General features: G+C 43.9%; 1 protein-coding gene and 1 long non-coding RNA gene across 3 annotated transcripts in view; one reads left to right on the forward strand and one right to left on the reverse strand.

The window, feature by feature from the left end:
- The window catches only part of LOC147026434 (uncharacterized), a 164884-nt gene extending 147479 nt beyond the window's left edge, over positions 1–17405 (forward strand). Inside the window, exon 2 of the mRNA XM_085881858.1 lies at positions 17008–17405. Within this exon, the coding sequence (XP_085737984.1) occupies positions 17008–17310 (303 nt within the window). The 3' untranslated portion in view covers positions 17311–17405. The remainder of the gene's footprint in view (positions 1–17007) is intronic.
- Positions 1–20185, reverse strand: part of LOC147026435 (uncharacterized) — a 168721-nt gene that overhangs the window by 141697 nt on the left and 6839 nt on the right. The window lies entirely within an intron of this gene.

Consider the following 20185-nt stretch of genomic DNA (forward strand, 5'->3'; position numbering starts at 1 on the left):
TTTACCACAGGTCATCTTCCATCTGCTTGAAAATCAGCCAACATCACAGCATTACATTAAAAATGTGCAAAAACGGATCCTTTTAACTGCAGTCCAATTAGCTTATTTCCAATCATCAGCAAGGTCGTGGAATCCATCGTCACAGTTGACATAAAATCATTCCTTTTCTCCAACAGCCTCATCTTAAATCATCAATTTGGATTCAGACCTGGTCGCTCTATCTTGAACATGCTGCTTCTGCTCTCCCAACAATGGATGGAGGCCCTCAATGTCAGATGCGAGATGAGGGCTGTCTCTCAGGACATATCTCGAGCTTTTTTATACAGTCTGGCATCCTGCCCTGCTCTCTAAACTGTATACCTATGGAATCCAAGGCCAACTCCACTCTTGGATAACTGACTTCCTCCCCTCTTGTAGTCAAAATATGGCTCTCCATGGAACCCTTTCTTCTCTACTTCCTGTCAAGGCTGGAGTACCTCAAGGCAGTGTTCTAGGCTCCATATTATTCCTAATCTTCATCAATGATCTCAACGACTCTCTGGAAAATCCTCTCTATCTCTTTGCTGATGATGCCACTCTCTGCCATGAGATCCCTCATCCTTCTGGCAGCAGCCTCTTTCTTCTCCTCAGATCTTGACAAATCACAAACTGGTCAAACACTTGAAGCACATCTTTCAATCCTGACAAATCCCTCTCACTAACTATCTCGCTCTCGCTCTCGGTCTCGGTCTCTTAAAGGACCATACCGCAAACCCTTCCATCGACTTTCACAACAATCCTCTCAAAGAGGTTCACTCACTCAAGCTCTGGCGTCTCACTCTCAGCCATGATCTCTCTTGGGCAAGCTACATTTCAAAATTAGCCTTCAAAAAAATGACTGTGCATCCTCCGTCGTGCCCTTCCTTGGCACACCTGAGCTACTATCCACATACAGTACAAGGCTTTCATACACAACTCGATGGAATATTGCTCTCCCCTCTGAGCTGGCTTCCCTGCCTCACATCTTGCTCAAGTTGATGCTTTGGAAACAAAGGCCTTCAATACCATTGGAATCTCTCACGATGAAGCTGAGTCTATGGGCAGATCACTTCGCCATCGCCAACAGGTTGGTGGTCTTTCTGTCTTCTTCAGCCTCACTTCTGGACTTGTACCCTCTGCCCTCTCCGTGCTTTGCTGCCCTCCTCAGGTATCTGCAGGATGCACGTGGTCAACCAGCAACCCCCATGTAGTGAAACTGCCTAAATACAGAACCACTGCTCACCTCCACTCTTGTATTCCTCTTTTTTTCTCACCTGTGGAACCACCTTACATACTCTTTTCAATCTCATTCTTCCATCCAGGTCTTCAAGACAGCTGTTCACCACCATCACAAGTCATCCCCCATCCAAAACCATGATGTCTTCAACACCTGCTAAACCACCCAGCACCACTCCCAAAATTTTGCTTACATATCCATATTGTCCACCATTTGCGTTCTCCCTTACCCCTCATCATTACCTGCATCCCTTGTTTGTCCATCTTCATCTACTTTCTCCCTCTGGCCTGCTGTTAGTGTTTTCTCCTTTCTCCTACTGGTCTTTGTTGTGTTATGCTCTGATTTTGTTTTGTGTCATTGCTCTTCCACGAGCCGAGAGCATGTATATTAAAAAAAACAAAAAAAAACCCGTTTCTTTCCTGCTCTTCCCTCATCCCAGGAAGGGGAAAGGGGGATGAGAGGCAGATGTAAGGGACAGAGTGAAAGCAGGACGGAAGAATTGAAGGGATGTGGCATTTATGGGAGACAGTAGAAGACCAATTCAGCTTGAAGTTAAGACGTACAAATTGGTGATAAGACCAGTAGTGGGGCAGATAACAGCAATTTTTGAGAGAAATCGTGCAAATGATGATACAAGCATCAAATTTGGCACATTTGTTCTCCAGGGAATTCAAATCAAATCTGCCTGATTGGCCATTTGAAAATCCAAGATGGCGGCTATTTTTCAAGGTGGCCGCCAAGTTAGCCTCCCGAAGTTGACTTTTTGCTTAGAAGTATTTGTAGTTGTCCGATTTGCATGATCTCGGTGTGGATTCTTATGTTTTCAAGCCTGCAGGAGTGGATTTTCCTGTTTTTAAAGCCCCCTGACACTTTTTCTGATTTTGCACCACTTTAATGATTGTCATATGAAGCTAAGGCCTTTCTGCAACCGGACCCTGGCAAGTAAATGTTCAAAGTTATGCATACCATGCGAATGTTCCTCCAGCTGCTACTGTCCACATATGGAGCTGCAGAGTGCTGTGCAGGGGAGCCCTGACTGAAAGCACTTGCATCTCTGGTTGCAACCTTTCTTACAGGAACACTTGGTCAGTTCCTGACAGCTGGCTGCAATAGGGGGTCGTGTTGTCCAACATATCTGCCACGTCTCTCCTTTCTGTGTCCATCCCCATTCAGCGGGACTGCTCGTGTCTGGACTGGAGATGGTTGCCTGGCCCCAGATGATCCCAGCCTGATAGGCCGCACGCTTTGCATGTTCTCTGAGGGCTGCCTGTGTTGGTGGAATTGAGTTGTACGGTCTCTGCTTGCGGGCAAAGAGATCCAGTCTTGCTCCGTCCACACCAGTTGCTGCGCTTGATCTGTCATACATGAGGACAAAGAATCTCTCCAGCCTCTGCAGGTCAAGATCACGAATCAATGTTGGATGCTGACTGAGATCGGTAAATGTTTCAGAAACATCATCAAAGACGCTCCAAGTCTGCCATGCAGTTTTCTTCCCTTTACCGTGGAAGGCAGACACGACATCACATCCAGTGAACGCATGGAAGTATGGGATCCCTCTAGCTTTCTCAGGCCCTATTGCAGAAACTACCTCATGAACTGGAATCCATCGCAACTTGGCTCCTTGGCCAAAGGCATTCCACATGTTCTCAAGACCTAGTTCCTGTAAGGATGGCAGTACAGATATTGCTATGACTAGTACGTCCGTGTCATTCGCCTTCATGATAATGGACTTGTTACCATCCGTCTTTGCATCCCTGGCGTGTACAAATATTTGAGTGTCAGCTTCTTCATGACAACATGGAGACACAGCATCCAGTGACTTCCTTGTGTTGCTAATGGTATCTTCTCCTTTTGTGACAATGACTGTGCTTGTCGTCTATGCTTCACACATCTTTTCCGCAAGGAAGTCAAACAGCGCAGCCTTTTTGCTGTCATCTCGAAGAAAGCTTCAACAGTTACTTGAGGTCTTACTAGTTCCTGTCACTCTTCTTCTGATTCCTTGCCCCCTTTTCGACCTTGCCTCGGACTTCAGACTTGACTTCTTGTACACATCAAACACTACGTCCACCCTCTCGTACCTGGCACCATAGGATTACACCTTTGGGATGATGTCTTCTTTAGCATAGTCATCAAATATCTTTCAAGTGCGTGGAGGTAGGGCATTGATAACTGCTGAGCCATCAATGATGACTGCATCTCCCCTTGGTTCTCAGTCTGGGATGTTCACTTGCGCTTCAAGAATTTCAGCCAGCTGCGACTTCTGATATGTATGAAGCCAGCCGCTGTCACTGAGAGATGCAGGGTGTGACTGATTCTCATGCTTGAAGAATTCTTGCAAGTCACACTGCCTGTTCTGGCATGAGATGAACAGTCGTGAGAACAGCTGACAGTCGTCTTTCAGGACTTTCTCCTTCGAACTTCCCCCAGCTTGCTCTTGTTTGAAGAAAGAAAAAATGTTTTTCTTGATTGGATGATAGAAAGAACATTCACCTTCATTCTGTAGCCCCTCCATGAATGAATGGAACTGCTCTGTGCCCCACTGGTGATGTGTTGCTACCATTTCGGCTAGAGTTGGGTCTGTAATGTTCTTCATGTCTAGTACCAGTAGGTCGGCTGATTCTTCTCGGAATGGGTTGCCCATCTCCTGCTTTACTGCAGAGAGTGTTTTCACCTTTTCAAAGAAAGATTTCTGGGCACTCAGTGTCTGCTCATGGTGTCTGCTGTTGTTGGTTGCATCTTTCATACCAGACATGGCCTCGTATCCAGCTACGAGACGACTCATTTCGGGTCCAGCGACCATCCATCTACGAAGTGCTGCCGGGTCTTCTGTCAACCCAATTGCTCCTCCGTCACCTTTGATGACTGCATTATTTTTCTCGTGGGCTTGGTCGATTGCCAGGGCAGAGAATTCTCTTCTACACTTGTGGATAATGAAGTTCCCTTTGTGAAACTCCCTGGCCACATCTGGATGTTGTTGCTCAAGCGACATCATATCTCGGAGGTGAACTGGGATCCATCGCGCAAGCTGTTAGGAATGTTTTCCTATGTTTTTTTCCTTTGAATGTTTTTTTTCCTATGAAAACATAGGAATCCACACTTATATCATGCAAATTGGACAACTACAAATACTTCTAAGCAAAAGGTCAACTTCGGGAGGCTAACTTGGCGGCCATCTTGAAAATGGCCGCCATCTTGGATTTTCAAATGGCCAATCGGGCAGATTGATCAGAAAGCCCTGCAGAACAGAAATGCCAAATTTGATGCTTGCATAATAATTTGCACGATTTTTCTACTATCTATTACACCACAGTGATGTTGTGTGGTGCTGATACTTGGACATTGCACAAGAAGGAAGAGCAGTCACTTGACAGGTTAGAGATGAGGATGCTGCTATGGGTAAAATGTTTGTCATTGACAGATGGGATAAGGAGTGAATACAAACAAAGCTTGAAGTGAGAACTATTGTCGATAATGTTTATGAGGCAAGGCTTATACTATGCAGAGTAATGAAGGAAGTGCAGTGAAAATGGCATCAAATAGAAAGGTTGAAGGAAACGGGGGAAGGGGCACACAAGACTGAGATGGCTCGACATAGTGAAAAGTGACATGGAGAAAAAAAGGATTAAGATAAGAGGATGTAGAGAACAGAGCAATTTGGAAGAGAAAGATCCATACGGCTGACCCCACATTAGCGTGGGATTAAACAGCTGAAAAGATAGATGATGTTGGTATGTAATTGTTTTTTGCTGCTCAGCCTAAAGCAACATGTCATCAATTGCAGTTCCTTCCTTTGTAGCCTCCCGACACCAATCTGGCCTTAAAAAAACAAAACAAGGACAAATGTGTCCAAGAGCAACGTCCTAAAGGTTTCGTCGGCTTAAAAAAACAAACAAAAAAAACAAGAACAACAACTTCCGATATTTCGTCACATGCCTTGATTAAGCCAATAGCGACACCCGTCATAGTGTATTTACGTATTTACGAAATATCGTGTATTTACGAAATAACGATACATTAAATGGAATAATCTTTAAATAGTAATGTGAACTTTTCGAAACATTAAAGCAAATGTCCGAATATATTTAAAAGTTCATGATAGACGCTCTCAAAAGGCACCCTCAATGCGAGGATGTGTGCAGGTGCTTCGTATTTCAGGAGATCCAGATCCTGTATATAAAAGAGCCGAGTCCTAATATAAAGGTTTTGTCTTCACAAGCAGAAGAAGAAGAAGAAGAAGAAGAAGAAGAAGAACAAGAACAAGAAGAAGAAGAAGAAGAAGAAGAACAAGAAGAAGAAGAACAATGCCGAGCTCTCTTCGAGTAGCGTTCGCTATGCGAGACGCTGCTAAAAACCTCAATTCCCTCCTAAATTCCAACTGAAAACTGGTGTCCCCTTCCTTTTTAACAACAGGCCAAAACTTTGAAAACACCCATCCCTTTGCCCCCAAAATGATTCCCACTACTTTCTCAAAATAAAACCTTCCTGGGTGCACCATTCTCCTCAGCATAGGTTGACATCTGGAGCTAAACTCCTCCAATATATAAAACTCTTTCTAACCACTGCTGACTCACTCACTGATATTAACGATCGGTAACTTTCGGGTGATGGAGAAAGCTGAAATTTTGTGTGCCGATGGACTTCAAAGCCGGAACAGCGAGGAAAAAAAAAATCACAGCATCGTCGGACAACATTCATAAATGAAAATATAAATAAATGAAAAAAAACATAAATGAAAAAAAATGCAGGTGAGCGACCCGAGACAATGGGGAAGCATGGTAATTTTGTGTGCTGACGGACATCGAAGTCGATACACCAGGAATGATCACAGAACCGTCGGAAAGTATCCAAAAATGAAAATACAGTAATACCTTGACATACGAGTTTAATTTGTTCTGTGACCGAGCTCGTAACTCGGTTTGGTCGTATATCAAAACAATTTTCCCAATTGAAATTAATTAAAATACCATTAATCAGATCCAGCCTCCCCAAAAACACCCTAATTTCTTTGTTACATAGTTTTAAAAATGAGAAATGTATTTATAAATAATAAATAATTAATACAAAACATAATACAAAGATAGTAAACTGGTTTTATAAAGTATATTTACCTTGGAGATGAGATGACTTCGGCTTACGGAAGATTCTGGTGGAGGTGGCGGTAGAGGTGGCGGTGGTGGTGGTGGTGGTGGTGGCGGCAGTGGTGGAGGAGATAGGTGGAGGAGATTTGAAGGTCTCATCACACTTTATCGCGAAACGTAATTGATACAATTATTTTTTTTTTTTTTGAATTCACTTTATCGCGAAACTTAATTGTGACAATTTTTTTTTTACTTTTTTTTTTTATTATTCCCTTTGCCGTTACACTTAATTGCTACAATTTTTTTTCATTTGTTTTTTCATTTCACTTATCGCTAAACTTAAATGCTACATTATTATTTTTCACTTGCACTTAATCTTCGTCATTGATGTTTTCAACTTCATCAGTGACGTTTGCATCTTTTTCATTGATTTTTTTGCTTTTTTGACTCTGATCTGCAGAGCGTTTCAATAAAAACCTATCCATGGTGGTTTGTTTCTTCCTTCCCTTTAGAATTTTGCTGAAATGCGTTAGGCAAGTGTCATTACACAACGCCAACGCACGACCAGTTGCCACTTTTTCTGGATGCTTCTTTTCTATAAATTCTGAAATTTTCTCACACATTCCCAACATCTCCTGTATCTCCTTTGTAGAGATAACCACCTCCTCCTCTATCTCTACCGCACTACCCCCAATTTCCTCCAAAACCTCTGTATGCCGCATCTCCTGGAGCTCCTTTAACTGCTCCGTAGACAGTTCCTCGGAGTGCTCCTCGACGAGCTCGTTTACATCTCCTTCATCCACCTCCAGGCCCATGGACTTTCCGAGGCTCACAATCTCCTCTATCACTTCCGCTTCATGTTCGAAGCCTTTGAAGCCCCTTTCGGACACAGCCTCAGGCCACAGCTTCTTCCATGCAGAGTTCAAGGTCCTCCTTGCAACATCCTGCCAAGCCATATCGATAAATCTGAGGCATATCACGATGTTATAATGCTCCTTCCAGAACTCTCGAAGGGTGAGGTTTGTGTTCTCCGTTACATCAAAGCAGTGGCGGAAAACATGCTTTGTGAAGAGCTTCTTGAAATTAGCAATCACCTGCTGGTCCATGGGCTGGAGGAGAGGGGTGGTGTTAGGTGGAAGGTAGAGAACATTAACAAAAGAGAACTCATCGAGGATGTCGTCTTCGAGGTTCGGTGGGTGAGCAGGAGCATTGTCAAGGATGAGAAGGGCTTGCAGGGGTAAGTTATTTTCAAGGAGGTACTTTTTAACGGAAGGACAAAAGACCAGGTTTACCCAATCAACGAAGAACTGTCTCGTGACCCACGCCTTCGGGTTTGCCCTCCACATAACCTGCAGTTTTTCTTTTAAAATTTTGTGAGACTTAAAGGCTCGGGGATTTTTCGAATGGTATACGGGCAGTGGCTTAATCTTGCAGTCACCACTGGCATTAGTGCACAATGTGAGGGTTAACCTATCTTTCATGGGTTTGTGGCCTGGCATCTTCTTCTCCTCTGCTGTTATACAAGTCCTCTTTGGCGAAGCATCTTCTTCCAAAATAACCCTGTCTCGTCACAGTTGAAGACTTGCTGGGGGACGTATCCTTCAGCCTCTATCAATTCAGCGAAAGTTTTCAGGTAATCTTCCGCTGCCTTCGTATCAGAGCTCGCTACATTGCCATGCCTCACGACGGAGTGAATGCCAGACCTCTTCTTAAAGTTGTCAAACCAGCCCGACTGGCTTTAAATGACTCTTGTGATGCCACGTCCGTTGAAGTGCCTGGTGTCTGCTTCAACAAGTCACCGTAAATGACTCGTGCCTTCTCGCAAACGATAACCTCCATCACGGTATCTCCTGTGAGCTCCTTCTCCCTCACCCACACCAAAAGCAGCTTCTCCATCTTTTCATGAACAGAGGTCCGCAGCTTCGAAATAATCGTAACGCCCTTGGCTGGCGTTATAGCCTTCAACGAATCCTTCTGCTTGAGAATAGTACATATCGTTGACGTACTACGCTCAAACTCCCTCGCCAACTCGACAACACGCACTCTACATTCATGTTTTGCAATGATTTCACGCTTCATTTCAAGCGACATCATTCGTTTCTTCTTAGCACTGTCCTTTGCAGTTACTTTTTTAGGATCATGGTTGAGTTACAACAAAGAAATTTGGCAAAATAACTGCACCAATGAAAAAACAAGATATAAACACAACGCATATTACTACGGTACGACCCTACTCAACGAGATAACCAAGAGAACTGAACGAGTGAGTGGCGGAAGATGCGTGAAAAGGTGGGAGATGTGGGTGTTCGCTTGCTTGGCTGTGTGCGTCTCAAAGCTCGCTCCACTCGTAACTCGGATCTAGACTCGTAACACAAAGCAAAAAATTGTCCGAGCAACGGCTCGTAACTCGGAATACTCGTAAGTTAGTGCATTCGTATGTCAAGGTATTACTGTATTGTCACGGCGCTGGTGGGCAAGGTTAATCCGCCTGACCCAATTTGTGGTGATGGGTGATAAACACCGCGAGCCTAGACTTCTCCCTTGGAGGCCTACAGCCTAGACTCTTGGAGATTAATGCGCATGTGTGAGAAAACAGTCAAGTGCTGTACCAGGACGGCGCAAGTGGGGTTTATACTCAAACCCCACGACAAATACATGGACACATTCACTGAAAATTTAATTAACACATTTAACACATTTAATGTGTTAACCACCACTTAACACATTTAATGAAAACAGACAAATATTTTAAAAGGGCAATAATGAGAACATAATTATACGTGAGGTAAATTAAACTCTAAGTTGAGACGCCTCTACACACAGACTTAAATAGAGACAAGGGGAAAATGAAACAAAAGCAAAGCAAATCCTCCCTTTATTCTGGCACTTAGCTTCATCCAGAGATGGTCTTTATGGAACTTGGAATCGAGGTGCTTCTATTTGCACGTGTAGACACCCGCAAAATGATGCCAAGTCACTCCCTTGCAGCGGGAACGTTCATCAGGCAATTAGTGAGCGGTATTCAACACCAAGGCTCAGAGACCCCATGCAACTGCTTCGTGCATCGATCGTCCTCACCGACGCACTATTTGACATACACGAGGCTCTGAGTCCGTTCCTCAGGACCCAACCAACAGCCAACGGCCAGCGTCTTGCTCAGCACGCGAGCCAATTCACCTCAGCACGAATACGAGAATCGCGCCGTCTTCTTCATGCGTCAAAGCCTGATGTCCGTAGCCTGATGGAGTACTGCTCTCCACTCTGGGCTGGTGCTCCTGCCTCCCACCTTTCTCGGCTTCACGCTGTAGAAACCAGGGCATTTCGGATCATCGGCATCTCCCGCAATGAGGCTGAGTCTTTGGGCCTCTCACTCAATCACCGCAGGTTGGTCGGTGGTCTTTCTGTCTTCTACCGTCTCCTCTCCAGCCTTGCCCCTGCTCTCTCTACGATTTGTCCCCACCACATTTCCTCAGGGCACTCAAGGTCAGCCAACAACCCCCTTCTGGTAAAACTACCAAAATCACGAATCACTGCTCATCTTCACTCTTTCATTCCTCTTTTTCCCTGCCTTTGGAATAAACTCCTCCACTCTATTCTTTCCCATTCTTCCCTCCAGGCTTTCAAAACAGCTGTTCACCACCACCTCTTATCATCCCCCATCCAAATCCTCGATCTTTTCTACCCCCGATAATCCACCCAAGCCCACTTCCTTCAAATTCCCTGCTTTCCTTCCTGAAAGTCCCTGTAATGTCCATCTTCTATTTCCCATGTTCCCCGTCCCATCCCTCTCCCTTCCACAGATCTTCTAATGTGTCTGTTCCCCACTGTTTTGTCCCTCCCACTCCCGCCCCTCTTGTCTCATGCCCCCTTGATGTGCGTTGTGTGTTAGCTCTCACACGAGCCTCAACAAGGTATACAAAAAAAGAAAAGAAAAAAAAAAAGGAAAGCCAGCCGTATAGCCCTATTCTTACAGGCCATCTCCAAGCCACGTTCTCTCTTGACCATGTGCACCCCTCACTCCATACTCATGCGTTCCTTCTCTGAGCTTTCAACTCTGACTGACGTTACACTGAAACCTCGTTTCCTCCTCCGGGGCATGGCTTGCTCGCATGAAACCCGGGAAGGTGGGTCCTCCACCCACTCGGTGGGTTTGGATAGCTTTTGACATCACACCCATCAATCATCAGCCTTGGGCGCGTCACTTCGCCCGCCGTCACCCTTGGAGGCAGGACATCTGCCTGCTCGGCACGTTTGGCTTGCTCGTAAATGCAAAAACGTCGGAATAGGTTACGGGGTGGGGGTATGACATACTGGGGGAACTTATTCTTAATCCTTATCGAATTAACACTGCACCACCCCCGTGTGATGATATGTAACACTAAAGCTCACAGCTTCCCCACTTAATTACATCGAGATATCTTCAACACGTCCATGGACCAAACAACTCCATTCAATCATAACTTTCTGATTAATTTCCTCCATATACTCCCACAACCGTAACAATATAAATAAATGAAAAAAAAAATGAAAATAGATAAATGATAAATCAAATGCAGGTGACCCGAGACAATGGTGAAGCACGCGCATGCCGCTAGTAAATTATATTCCCTTTCCTAAACTCATAAGAATAGCAGAAAACATTACATCACAACCCTTTGCTTTTTGTCAGTGACACAACATACCTGTACTATCCCTACTTTTCAAATCTTCCAAGTGAACTTTGCATATATAATTTGCTCCTATGTATCATTTGTTCCCACAAGCAAAGTCTTCCTGCCATGACCTGATATAAAGCAATTTAAACTTCCTTTAATATCCCTAACTCCTGCCCCTTCAAAACAACACACAACTCGACAGCACTCGGGAGAGCGCATACCTCCACCAGGCTGAACAGTTTACATTTTGTATCCCACTGATACGCCGATTATTCTCCACCCACTACAACCTCACCACTATCTCCACTTGCTACACACTCACCAAGTGACTTTGAAAAGTAACTTGGTTACAACTCTGTGAATTATTTTGTTTTGGACATTTTTATGAAAAATTAAGATGTGATATTGTTACGGATTTGGAAGCCTTGTGCACACAAACAGACAGCAGTCCCCGCAGTTCAGTTATTTCAATAAGTATGTGTTTGTAGTTAGGGTCCCGTCCCTCATGTTTAATGGGAATTACATGTGTGCGCTGTGGGTTTCTTTTATAATTAGGTTTTTTACATCTTTAAATCTTCCTCCCGACAAGTCAATCCTCCACCTCTCCGCATCATTGACTCCATTGCTGACGTGTTTTTGGCTGAAGGCGTGGGCGGAGCCTCCATCACATCAGATCGAGGCTCTGCTCTGAGCAAGGGCATGGGGCATTTCCTCCAGCCAATGGGCGAAGATCGAGCAGGGCCGAGGCGCTCCGGCCAATAGGAGGCCAGAGTGCCGAAAACTACTGCAGAGCCTCTTCGGGGGGGGGGGGTGGGCCTCCGAAACGCGACACCCCCCCTCCCCGAGATGCCTCGTCCAATCAGGAGGCTCAGCACCTCAGGGCCGACTTCGCCCCAGCCAGATGAAGTGTTCGCCCCGTCCAAAAGGGAAGGGTGGAGTGGTTGTCAGGACCAGAGAGTGTGAGTCATCGTGGCCATTTTGCTCTAGGAAGAGCGTGGGAGTACAGGAGTGACCATGGTGATTGCTTTTCGTCTGCGATCATGGATCAAGCAGTCTTGGTCGTGGTTCAAGCGGTCTTGATCTTGGTCTTGGTGATCGCCGAGTCTGGAGTCTCGGCTGCTCGACATCCAAGCTCCTACGGACCACGGGTCCCACACGTGCAGTCGCGGACATAACCGCACGAGGCGGCCAGGTACCAACAAGACCCTTGTCCCCAGCTCGCCTTTCCCTCCTGGGCTGAGGGACCGAATAAAGACCCGATGGGGTCCATTTCGTGTGTGTGTGTGTGTGTGTCACCAGTCTGTGAGGTAGAATTGTATACTTGTTTTCTTTTCATTGTACATTGCATTTTATTTGTGATTAAGTCTGCTCTGTGTCTCTCCCCACCCCCCCCCCATTATAAATAAACCCCCAATTGTTAAATGTTCCAGTTCGTTGCCCGTGTTTTCTTCCATCGACCCAGCACGGTTCGTGCTTGAGAAATAGTGAGGCCGTCGGTGCCGTAAGTTGTCATTAGATCTGAAGGGACTTTGCTCATTCCGCTCGGTTACACCGGACCGAGGTCGCGAGAGCGACCCGGTTCGACAGAGTCTGTTGAGGGTGTGGCTTCCCCGGAAATTTGACGAAGTGGGTACTTAGGTATATTGAAATTTGGCTATTGACCCTACCCCACACCGTCAGAGGATCGGCGAGCACGGTCCTTAAGTGACCCGTGACCTTTGAGTTGTCCGAGAGTCATGACCTAAATTCCGGGTGTTCGGTGGGAGACGGCTCTACTGCTCCACCTGGCGGCCGTTCCTCGCCACCGACCCTCGGCCCACAACAATATTTCATAAAGTAAAGTTTTCTGTTAGAAATAAAATCCTTCCTTTGGAAGAGTCATGGACTTAACCAGGATTGATGCTCCTATAATTGAATTCATTGATGTATTTTGATGAGTATGGTTTAACGGCATCTATGTGTATTTTGTAAACGTTGACATTTCTCATACAATAAACTAATTACGATATGTAATTAAGTCAAACGAGATGCAGGGCCGAATTGTGGAACCTTTTCTTGCACCATATTAATTGAAATATTTGATGTGACATGATGTCTGGCCACAACAATGGCACAGTTTCATTGAGCCAGCTTTGATAACATCATCATCAAACGAGACTTTCACGCGTATAGATGTATACAATTGATGTATGTTGATAAATTATGTTGAAATAATTATTCTTCAATCGTATGCAGCACAAGGCTGCAGGTTAGCCTCATTGGTTAAGGGCACGACTGTGCCACTGATGCGGTGCCCCCTGTAGGTTCGGGCAGGAATTTTGAATTTGTTCATGGTGCCAGCAATAACTCACCTCCTCTTCGTGAAGGACACCATGGGATCTTTAACGTCCACCAACGAATGCTGGCAGACCGTTGAACATCCATCCGAAGGACAGCACACACATTGATGAATCTCCCTGCCTGTGATACACGGGGATGACAGCTTATAGCTGGGTCAAGATTCGAACCCCCTGGCTGGAGAGCCAAGAAGCAAGTGTGCGTACCTCTCGGCCATCCTATCAGCTCACTGAAATAATTAACAAGATAGCAAAGAATAGAAGAGAAAAAAAATTGCATCCAAACAAACAACCTTTCACTTGCTGGATTAACAATTTATTTGGATGCGATGATACCGATCTTAACTCCACCAATTGTTGCTTTCAAACTGCATACAGAGGGTGTTTTTGAGATATTCTTTCGCTCCTGAAATCAGTGTACTTTAAAAAAAAATTGGCAACAGCTGTATAAAACAATTCTAACACGTCACATGGATTCCAGTTTAAGCAAGAGTGAAGTTGAGCTCCAGCAATGGTATATATGGAACGAATTCTGATTGGTGAGAAATGCTTCATTCAATTAGCCGCACATTGCTTTTCTGGCAAGAAATATTTATGCTGTTAGGGATATTGTACAAGACAACTACCTGGCAAACACACCGGTCTTGGAGCTGATGGCAGTTCTTTCACGTTTGATAATGTTTGACCGTGCCGTTTTCCGAGGCACTTGAGTAATTTCAGTTATTTTTCCTCTCTACTCGATTACTATTTTGCTTTTCCATGTAGTAGCCAAAATGGCTGAGTTAGCCATTATTATTGGTTCGCGGGTGCCAGCAGTGACCACTATTTTCGTTGTGTCTGTGTGTCTGTCTGTCTGTCTATTTGTGACTCTCTCCAGAGCATAGCTCCGTGACGTTTGATGCGATCTTGATGAAACTTGGACACAAGCTAGATATCATGGTCTAGTTGTGTATTTTTGTATGAGTGGAGTCCCAAGCCCCTTGTGGGTGGAGCCGTGCCCACTTGAACTTTTTTATTGATTTATTTACTTTTTCTCGATTTTTTTTCTCACAATTTCATTTCCTAGAAGCTGTGCGTAATGTCCATAAGTACAACATATAAAAAAATCCGATTTGATTTGGTCAATTTTGACAGAAGAGATAGGTTTTCTACGGTAGGGCTTCCTCAAAAGCTTCCACCAACTCAATTGTACCTATCGTGGCATTGTTCAATAACACCCGCGAACCATCGTCGCCTCCCGGCTTGTTACATACAAAAGGATTATTGGAATGAGGTGTGTGCAAAGCTATTCTTCCAAGTCATTGCCAAGCATCATTGTTTTGTAACGGAAAATTAAAAAGGATTCACAGTTTATTCAAAATTAATTTGTGCAATGTACCATTGAATTTCAAAGACAAAACGAAGCCAAAGACGAAGATATCTTCACACCGAGTCCATAGAAATTGAAGAACTCTCTGGATTTTCACATTGCTTGATTTATAAAAAAGCATTGTGTGTAACTTGCATTTCTAATTGACATATAGATTAATAATGACAACACATTCAGAGCGAGATAAACATTTAAAACAATTAAAAAAAAATTAAACATTAGGTTTTGAAGAAGAAAAAAAAATCAAGGTGCTGATTGATACTCTAGGTCCCCCGCCTTTGGTGGTACGATGAATAGATCTGCGCAATATGAAAGCTAAATCTTGAACTGTTTTTGAAATATCGCGTGCGCAAGCAACGTTACCGAGATGGTTGCCATGGCAATATGATTCATTCAATCACAGCCGTGATCTAATCAGGTTTAGATAATGTCATGAGGAATAGATATCTGCAATATGAAAGCTAATTTTTCAATTGTTTTTGAAATATCGTGTACACAAAAGTGCATGGCCGGATGATCGGTCGGTGGGGCAGGGGACAATAAAAAAACATTGCATAAATTATCGTAACCACATACCTTCAGTATTGTTACGCTTTTACTGAAGGATGATGACTCTCAATTATGCCAATCGTAGATCGCATTTAACTGATTACTATCCAAAGGCAGCAATTTCACATTCTATCTCTAAAGTCATCTGCAGATTATGCAGAGCAATTTTAACCTGATTTTTGTCTTTCTGTCGATGCCTGAGGGCACAAACACATTCTGAAGAATAAATCCTGGAATGCTAAGCTTGCACACTTTCCCCGAGTGGTTGTTGTCTTTATAGAGGTCTCTCTCTCTCTCACCACAAAATCACATGTTTTCTCATCAATTCTCCCTCTTCTCGAAGTGTGAAACACATTGTATGCTTCCATCAACTTTGCTATTGCTTTAGGCTTCAAAATTAACAGCTCATCAACATTGTGTGGTTAAGAAAATGAGTTAGGTGTTTAATTATTAATTAGTTATTTAATAATGAATGTTGGAGTAAGTGTTTTGCAATGCCAGTTAGAAATTACCAGGACCAGGTGTATATGAAGCTCCTTCTCACCCTCAGCACCAGTGTATGTCTCTTTTCCCTCTGCAATGAACATTTCTAATCCTTCCCCATTGTAATTTATCACCTCCCAATGATGCTGCATCAAAATAGTGATTCCACGTGCGAGCCCCACGCGGCCCGTCAAAATGGCGTGTGCATGTGTGGGAGCCCCCACATGTTTTCACAACATGGTGGGTCCACGTGAGTGATCTCTTCTTGGACATGGCTGCATTGACATGGCAGAGACACATGAGCAACTTCATCATTGCAAAAGTGCTTGCAAAAAAAACAAAAGAGGTCGGGGTGGTGTCTCACAGTAGAGGACATTTGGCAGTAGCCATATAAGCCAGCTGCAGAGTGAGTCAAGGGGGAAATCCAGAGTTGAGTCAGTGTGGGTTGCTCATCAGTGCCTTGCAGTTCGTGAGTGGTCACCAGTCAAAGTCAGTGTCAGAGACGAGTCAAAAGGAGTCAGTCAGCGAGTCTCTCAGTCAGCTTAGTACGAAGTGACTCTGTCAGTTAGCTCAGCTCGAGCACGTCACAGCATGATCTATCCCAGTTGCAGTACAAGCCATTCCAGTCATGTTGACTTCAGCTGACAGGGCCACCACTTACAAGACCATCAGCGCCCCACAGGCATAACATGGAAAGCTCTCCTCCACATCCACCTAAATTTCTGTCCTATTCTTTCATCTGCCTTGTGTTCCTGAACAAGTCTGCATGTGATAAGTTAGACTAAGATAGGCGAACAGTCCATCTTCATCTAGGTTAGGAGCATTGTGCTGATCAGGTTTTCCCCTCTCTTTTTATTGCATCGATTTATCGCACGTTCACCATCCCAGTTGTTATTCCTGAAATCTGTTCGTGTAAAATCATCGTCACTGGATTTTGAGCCACAGAATCACCCTCCAGTGTAATCGTATTCACCTTAAAACCTAACGCACAGACCAAACCCACTGCACAGCCAGATTATTAGATCATTAATCACATCGCACGACAGAATGGCCACACGTGCGCAGTACGCATCCGCTCGTCATCTTGGGAATTAATCTCTGACCATCTCACATTGCCCGTTATGAAGACCCAGTCCATTGCAGTATACTACATTGCATATCACACATACTTTTGGTTGCTTTTCCTCCTCATAGCTTATCCTTTGTGCAAGAGGAAATTATGCATAACTTATATGACGTGTTCCTGTTCTGAAACAGCTGAAGTATTGGCTTCTCCCACCAGGTAACCCCACCTTCAACGAGTCCAGCGAAGTGTTCCTGGCCTGGATGTTTTCCCATCTCATCCCCTCAAGTGGAACAGTTTGTTGAAACAGTAATGCCATCATACTCCCAGCACCCTGTAACACCGATAAATATAAGGTATATCCACCAAAGCCTGTCTCAGCACTCTTTCAAGATTGAAGATTTGCTGCCACTTTGGGGAGAAGAGAATACTTGGGCTGAACTGGCATCACATTCAAGGAATGAAAAGGTGCTCATTGGTATTCCAGCAGTGGTGTTATCCATGAGCATGCATGTTCGATGAAGCAATGTTGGAATAAAACGCAAAAGCTGAAATTTTCATCCAAGCAAATTAAGCACCACACTCAGATAAAGCAGTGGAAAGCCTTTTGATATGATGAAGGCAACTGGTCAAAAGGTCAGCCGCACCTTGTTTTCCACATTGGTGAGAACATTCCCTATCAACAAGTTGATAAAATCCATTGTGAATCATAGCAGACACTGTTAGAGTTTGTGGTAATTATGCTTGAGTTACACTGCATAATTGCCCATTGTTTATTGGTGAAAATATGAATTCCTCAGTGGTGTTTTGAGGCAGTTGGAATTTATTTTTTTTTTTAAGTCTATGGGGTGGTGTTTTGCAGAAAAATGTATGTGATAATTTTCCATATAAAGTCAGAAAACCATGATTACTCCCACTCTCCCAAAAAATGGCCGCTGCTAAACATGCGCGGCAGGTTATCGATGACAAGCAAACAACTTCCCAAGAAGCCTTGCATAGTTTACCAATGTAGTGGTGTTCATCTGCTGATAGAGACAAATTTCAGTTTAAAAACCTCAGTAAATCAAAACTGAAAAGGTAAGCAATCATTAATTGCAAAAGAGCAAGTGGTAAGCAAGCCAGTGAGGCCACAGTCAGAGTGAACAAAGCTACATCTTTGAATTTTAGGCCATGCAAAATCTGTGTGATGATATCAGTAGATGGCATAACTCGTGACTTGGGTAAGAGCCTTTAAGATTATACATCATCTGTATCAAACTGATACAAGTGATCAAAACCTGGACAGTTGAAGTTCATCCATCCATTGAAACCACACTCTGTGCTGAGCGTTGGTGCTGCCTAAGCAGTCTCCTCAACTATTGGGCAAAATACTGGACAGGTCGCCACTCCGACACAGGATACCAGCAAGCTGACACTTATTTTGCCGACCTCGGAAGGATGACAGGCAGAGTCAACCCCACCTGGTATTAATTCAACAGATGAGCAGGATTTGAAGTCAAGATCCTGGGATCCCAAGCCCACCACCCAAACCATTAAGCCAACACCAGGCATACAGTTGAAGTGCTCACACAAAATTTAGCCTACATTTGCATATTAACATCATTAAAACTGATTGGCATATGTCAAGGCTTGAACAGGGGCTGTGAAAATTTCACCTCAACAGTTGAAGATTCTGCAAAAACCTCAAAAAGATATCGTTGCATTACAACTGGTTCCTTGAAATAATTAGCAAGGAATAAAATAATACAGACGCTTACGAGAACAATGCAGTTAAAGGCATTACATTAATGGGGGAGCAAGAAACAGCGAAAACATCTCCTTTGCGCCAAGTTCCTACTTTAGATTAAGTACAACACAATCAAAGCTTCCTCCACAGGGACTTGTAATTGCAGGTCTAATTTAAAATAAAGTGAATTTTATGTCATAAAGTGGGGTGTAATGGTGTGATTGGGACCTCATTTACAGTTCCCTCCTGGCATGGCGGCAAGTGGACTTCAGCTACATTAGGATGCGGTCTGAGAGAGTATCTTGGCTGAGGATATCACAGGGCCAAAGCCTTGTGGACCACTTGCATCTAACCCAAAGACATGGCTCATAGCCCCAAGGTTCAAAAGCAATTTGCATCCACCAATATTCTACTTTGGGAATGAGAAAGTCGACATAGAAATGAGGCATAAAAGATGACATATTCCTGGCAGGTGTATGGGAATACAAATGATTATTAGCATTCTGGGGAATAGCTTTCAAGTCAAACTCATGAAGTTTCAAAGACTGATATATTCGATCTGATCATTATTTTTTTTTCAATTTACACTGTTAAAAAGCAGAAATGTACCATGAAAGCAGGTAAAGCAACCAATAACAACTTCAATTCAGTGACTTTCCTTAAATTCTCTACTTTTCTGTTCACACGTTGCCATGTATGGTTTACGAATGACTAAGTGACATTTGCCAGCTTCCTCGCCATGATTGGCATTTCGTCATTCCGATTCAGTTGTTCATTAATCATGATTTAATAATTCCCTTCATACTTTCTGAAGTTAATGATTAGGTATAACAAGACCATAAAATAGCATGAATGTACAATTCTGAAAAAAATAAAAATAAAGAAGACATTTATTCACAAACTCCTTATTCTCAAGATCATTAGGATCATCATTATCTTCAAATGCCCATGTTCTACCGGGGACCATTACTGCAGCCAGAATAACGACAGTTCATTCACTGGAGATCATGAAGTGAAGTCCCAAAGTTGTGCTTAATCCTGTGGATCTATACATGTCGAGGGTGGCCCCACCGGTGACCACAACGTAAGGTCATGGCATGCATCCATTTGTGCATCAATTCATCGTATTGAGAACATGGTGTGCTGTTTTCTTTTTAAATACAAGATCGAGGCTCATGGGAGAGTGCGGCGACAGAAGGTAAAATGGCAACACATTGACAATGGCGCAGTGGGCCACAGTTAGCCAAAAATAAAAAAACAAGCAAGGGAATGAAAGAATGGGAAAAGAGGAGAGAGGATGGGAGGAAACACAATAAAAGAGTTTGGTTAGGTGGGTTAATTTTCATCTATCTTGGCAACGTGGCTTTGGAGCATGCGATGAGCCATCTGGTTTCATGATGGGGGGGGGGGGGGTGATAGAAAGATGTTGATGGCAGCCCGCCTGTAAAGTACAAGAAGCCTCTACGAAAGCTCTTCAGCAAAAGGACCGAATAAACAGTAGCAGTGATGTACCATCGGAAATATAGGCTTTGCTATATAACTGCTCATGAGAGAAATTCATTTGGTACCAAATCCCAGTTGCAAAAAGCTGCAGTTATATAAGCAAGAGTTATATGACTGCACCTGTCATTGTGGATGACACGTGATCGGGCATACAGTGTGGCGATTAAC

This window comes from Eptatretus burgeri, chromosome 5 (genome assembly GCF_056783735.1).
Source record: "Eptatretus burgeri isolate ZD-2024b chromosome 5, Ebu_testis_v1, whole genome shotgun sequence".
In the NCBI taxonomy this organism is placed as follows: domain Eukaryota; kingdom Metazoa; phylum Chordata; class Myxini; order Myxiniformes; family Myxinidae; genus Eptatretus; species Eptatretus burgeri.